General features: G+C 35.9%; 1 protein-coding gene across 1 annotated transcript in view; it reads right to left on the minus strand.

Moving 5' to 3' along the window:
* LOC5570878 (pancreas transcription factor 1 subunit alpha) overlaps nt 1-5,500 on the minus strand; it is a 29,721-nt gene extending 24,221 nt beyond the window's left edge. The window contains exon 1 of the mRNA XM_021852773.1: nt 4,867-5,500. Coding sequence (XP_021708465.1) covers nt 4,867-5,111 — 245 coding nt within the window. The 5' untranslated portion in view covers nt 5,112-5,500. The remainder of the gene's footprint in view (nt 1-4,866) is intronic.
* Between the last annotated feature and the right edge of the window lie 500 nt (nt 5,501-6,000).

Genomic DNA, 6,000 nt, shown 5'->3' on the forward strand with positions numbered 1-6,000 from the left:
CTATAGATACTTTTTTTAAAAACTGCACCAGCCGTCTCACCAGCCGAATTTAAGAATTTTCGGAGACGATAAAAACGTGACAGGTCACTTTTCCACTCACCTGTTCACTGCCTACTGCGATCTCTCACTTTTGACTGCCATAGCGGAAAATGATGGAAAACTCACACAGATGATAAAACTAATCTTCTATATGATTAAAATGGCTTCTTCTCATATTTTCTACATGACTTATATTCCGATTACTCGACTTTTTATAACGATTTATAAAGAAGCTTCTTCAAACTCCAATTTCTTCACAGGAAAAAAATCTATTATTCATTGTCATTGTGAACATTTCAATTCTTGCCTTTGAAATCGCCACTGTTCAAAATATGAATCATGTTTTGAATTTGAAACAAAACGGTCCCACAACTTATGGGCCACAAGGGTTGCATATACTTTGATAAAGGCCTCGATAGAAACTCGTGAAATTCGGGTCTATCATCCAAAACAGGTACTATATTTTGTCCGAAATGCAGTGTATATAGTTACTTTCATATAGCGATATATTTTTACAGTACCGTAATCCGGGGTAACATTGATCTTTTTTTTTATTTTCTGAAAATTTTCATTCAAAAAAGCACATGTTGCAAGTTTTACATTTTAAAACAAGTACCGACACCCATGACTCGTATCTATGTACCGTAAAATGGGGTGTTAAGGGATGAAAAACAAATTTCACTTAAAATTCGAGCAACTTCTAGTATGCCAATAATTGAACAAAATACAGTCCTACCATTCTCCCGGCGTGTATATAAAAAGCCAATTACAATGAAGACGATTTTATGGCAGATTTCTGAGAAAATCATAAAAATGTGTGATTTTTTGGCAAAAATGCAAAATGGGGTGTTAAGGAATTTGATCTTTGTATTTAAAACTATATTTTGCCAACAGCAACAAAAATATTTTGGTCAACATCGTTGATGTGTCCCTTCAACTCTAAAAGTCTTGTTCAATCTAAAGATGATATTACTTCAATATAATTCAAGTTGGAACTCCTGAAAACGCTAACCGTTTTATTTTAATTGCTAAATCTCTCATACTCATTGATTCTATTTTCAAGCAAGCTATCAGTGCATCGCGCAATTGTCTTGAAAAGATTTTTAAACTTATATGCAGTAGTCGTATCCTAGAACAGTGCAGAGCAAATGCACACCAAATTCAGAGCTGGGAGGGAGAAACCGATACAAAACTTATGTACGTCATAGTGAGCCGAGATTCTGCTGTCACGAACTGTCACTGTGAGCCCAGATCTTGAAGAATAGACAAACTTTATAAAAGCGCGTAATTGATCAAAACAATTTTTTTGAATTCCAACAAAGTTGACAACAATCGGTTGAAAATCAATTCCTGCAACACCCAAAAGCAATGCCACGATAGTACCTTTTAATTTGATCGAATATAAAGTAATGAAACACGCATCTTTTTACTGTTTTCCAATCATTATTAAAATTGAATGCACATAAAACTATGGCCCTTTTTCCAAGTTTGCCAAGAAAGATCGAAGGTACACAATAAAAGAAAACTAGCGATTTTCCCCAAGCCTGCCTTGATTGTCGTTGGTGAGCGGGAGTTATCTTGCAATTTGGAAAATTGTTGTGTCATATTTCGTGTGTAGTATCGGTGCCTCCCTCCCAGATTCAGAGTTTTTTAATATCAAAAGTATCAGCTGATGGCTGATGCTCTAAAACTATCAATATCACTTGCGAGCTATCAATATCACTTTGATTCGACAACAAACAGCATTGATGCGACATAGCAATTTAGATCATAATCACTGCAGAATGAGTGATCACGTGGTAATTATCCATGCTTTTAAGGTTTTTCAGTGACCAACACGTAATTTCAATTTGTTTGCAGCACTGTCAAAAAAATCATACTTATAAATTGCCTTTTTATTTGCCTAATTTTAGGCTAAACTTAACCCATCAGTGATATCCAGTCTATCGCCATCAATGCACTGATGATGAAGTAGACAGCATGATGTTGATGTGATATGGAATGATCCGAATTGTATCGCATTCGGCCTGTACAAATCAGCAAATTTTAAGCGTTGATCAGGCATTGCAGGATTCGCTCTCATTTGAGTATGAAGCACGATGAAAGCAAGCAAAGAAAAACATCCCATCTGTTGCGGTCCACGATCGTCATTGTATCGCAAGGTGTAACAAGTCTGATAAATGGAAGCAGCGAGCGAGAGCCCCTAAGAGAGAGCGATGATAAAATCAATTTTTCTCGCTTGTTTACCGTTGGGGATAGGTGTTTTTCTTCACTTGCACGATAAACAATCCACGAACTTACAATAGCAATAGTGTCCCTCAGGCGGCCCAGATAGCCGTAGCGGTAGACGCGCAGCTATTCAGCAAGACCAAGCTGAGGGTCGTGGGTTTGAATCCCACCGGTCGAGGATCTTTTCGGGTTGGAAATTTTCTCGACTTCCCAGGGCATAGAGTATCTTCGTACCTGCCACACGATATACACATGCAAAAATGGTCATTGGCATAATAAGCTCTCAGTTAATAACTGTGGAAGTGCTCATAAGAACACTAAGCTGAGAAGCAGGCTCTGTCCCAGTGGGGACGTAACGCCAGAAAGAAGAAGAAGTCCCTCAGGCTTGGGGCATGTTTAGAGGGGTTTTATCATGCACTACTATCCCCCCAATCTGATCAAAGTTGTAGCAGTATACGATAAACAGTCTCTCATAATGTGCAGCATGTTATGATAGTTACGGAGAGCGATACGTGAGAGATTCTCTCAATTTTCTCAGGATTCAATCCCTGGCGTTGATAGTGACAGCGAGCAACTCTGCACCAAATAACGGATTCGCATGTAACACCCAGTGGCATGATTGAGAAAAATCCTAACGAAAATTTTCCAATATAGAACGGAAATCTATCACACTATACCGCACACTATATATTTTCCAAAAAGATCTCTGAAATAACCTTATATTATAATTGTTTATCTAGGTCCTAGGTAATGCTTAAAATAGTTAATAGCTCCAAAACCATCTCAAATAAGATAATCATTATTATATGCAAACTTTTCACCAATGTGAACAGCTTTTGAAAATATTATCATGAAAAACCCATATTCACATTAATCAGTTTTTATCTACATTTTCCTACCAATTTTACCAAATTTTGAAATAAGTCATTTTTCGTGATATTTAGTGACTTACTAAATAGATCCCTTAACTTTACGTTGCAGTTCAACTTCACGGAACAACTCAAAACTATATTGAAATTTATTACGGCATAAATTTAATGAGTTTAGTTACTTAGAAAACTTAGAATAGATAATTCCTTAACACCCCACTTATCTTCAAAACAAGACTTTTTTCATAAAATTTTCTAAAAATCGTAACCCAGACATAATTTTAAGAAGTTTTTGTCTGTACTATGATCTCAATTGAATTTCCTTATCTTCTACCTTACTCGCGAATTTTTCTCAAATATATTTCATGGTTTTGTAGATAAATGTTTTAAGACCATAAAAATTGAACAAAAATGTTTTGAAAGGTTTTCAATTTCTAGAAACCACAATACTTCATATTAATAGACAGCTCCTATCACATAATGCAGTCCACAATCCTCTGAACAAATCGAGCATTTCAGATGACTTATATATCGACTTTCTAGGTTTCTGTGATTTGTCGAACTTGGTTGAGGAGTTCAATCCCTTAAAACCCCACGAGTCCTTAACACCCCATTTTACGGTACTGTATTTAATTTTCTGAAAGTTGAAAGCATGTCGTATCATGCATAATCATGAAAATCATTGTTTCCAAACCGACACGAATGCCAAACGAATGGTAAAGTGTCGCTAATATATAATAATAACAATAAAAATTGTTTCCAAAAGTTGAAAAATTTACGCATGAACGCAACTCAATTTTCTCATAAACCTCAATGTTTATTAGCTCATTAATAGAAGGAAGAGAATCACCATTCATGCATTGAAAATATTTTATCGATAAATGTTGGTTAGAACCTTTTACGAGGAAGGTCATTGCGATCAATGTTGCCCCGGATTATGGTACTGCAAAATCAAAGAGGATAACACCACAATAGATCAACCTAATGATCACAGTATCATCCGCACAAAAGAATAAAATGCTTCAGAACATTTGTTTTGTTCAAAGTTCTAAATTCTGAAAATCATCAATTCTAACAAGTTATCCAGAAAAAGATAGTTCTGACGAGTGTGTATTAAATATGCTTCATTTGTTAAAACTCCGGGATCCTTAGTATTTTCGGAAAATAACAATTTTATTTTCCGCTTCCGAGGAAGCCAAATTCCGAAAAACAAATGTAAAAGTGATAAATTGAAAAAGTAAGCTTCCAGTAAATTACTGATTACTCAGTGCTTGTTGAACACTAAGCTGACAAGCCCATTCTATCTCAGTTGAGATGTAACAATAGAAAGAAGAACTTGGGATGCCTGTATACGGCTTCGAATAAACATTCTTGGAAATTTTTTATTCATTCAAGATATCAAGAATCGATGTTTAGTTTAAATTATTCGTCCCTTGATAGTAGAACAGTCAATTTATTTTGTTTATATCCAAATACATGAAGGCTCAAGAATCCATCATTCAATCTTCAGCAATCATTGCAAATCAAAAACCAGTTTTTTTTGCTCAAATTTGAAGCAATCTTCATGAAAATCTATCATTGCATTACAGGTTGCAAGTGTAATGCAATGATAGATTTTCATGAACATTGCTTTGATTTTGAGCAAAAAACTGGTTTTGAAAATTTGTAAACGATGATGGTTATTTTCCTCTGAAATACATTTTAAACTATACATCATGCAGACACTTACTCTTTGATTTCGTCGTTATTTTCTTGATCGCTATTGAATCCGCAAAACGAATCGCTGTCGGTAGTGTTTTCATCATCAGCAAGAAAATAGTCAGAACTATTAGAAGTCGTAGAATCTACATATGCAGTCTGCAGTAATCCGTGATGATGATGGTGATGATGTTGTGAGTGAGCTTGCACAGCCGGGCCATCAAACAGATGCCGACTCATAACGGCCTCGAAATCGAACGTATCCATTGAGAACATTTTGCTTACTTAATTAATAATGCACTACACAAGCACTATGACTATTTTTTTGCTTCCTTAACTTATCACAATCGATGACTAGATAGTGGATAATTTCACTCTGATGATGTCGAAATAATTTTCACATGATTGCACGTGTCATTCCATACAAGCAGATTACTCCAATGCAAAGCTGCACGTGACTTGATCAAATAACGACATTACCACTCGATTAGCCATCTTTCCGTAACCCGTCGGGGGCCAATCAGCGACGGATTCCCACGAAAGCCACGTGCGGTCTATTAGAAGGTGGCGCTTATCGCTTTGTCCTCACTGGTGGTAGGCTTCCGGTGCCAAACAGGCGGTTCACGTGTTGTTGGCGAAACAGTCGGAACAGGACTAATTGTTATCGCAAGGGGTGTCGAGTTCATCATTTCTGCAGAAGCAACCGAAAATAGGAGAGTTCAGGAAAATCCGAGAGAATGAATGGAACACGGCAACACGTGAGAGAAATGAACGCATGCACTGCGCACGGAATGTGTGTCTTGTGCGTTATCCTTCCATTAATTTACTGCTATATTTAAATATTGCTTATTTCATACTTTAATGAAGCAAATGTGAAGCCTTTCATTTCAACTATGAAAGAATAAAAAACCGATCAATTTATAAAGCAGACACCTAGTTTATTCTTAATCTTTTTTTTCCTAATGGTATTCGTATCGTGGTTTTACTATCCTACGATTTTATTTTAAATTCAACAAAATACTTTTTGATGTAGAACTGAAGCGTTCCCCAGACATTACTTATGCATTACTTAATGTTATGACATTTTTCGAAAAACATGGCTAATTTTCTATGCATTGGATCGACCAAAATTTTAAGTATGAGTGACTATTCAATCTTAATAAAA

The sequence above is a fragment of the Aedes aegypti genome, chromosome 3 (genome assembly GCF_002204515.2).
Source record: "Aedes aegypti strain LVP_AGWG chromosome 3, AaegL5.0 Primary Assembly, whole genome shotgun sequence".
Taxonomy (NCBI): Eukaryota; Metazoa; Arthropoda; class Insecta; order Diptera; family Culicidae; genus Aedes; species Aedes aegypti.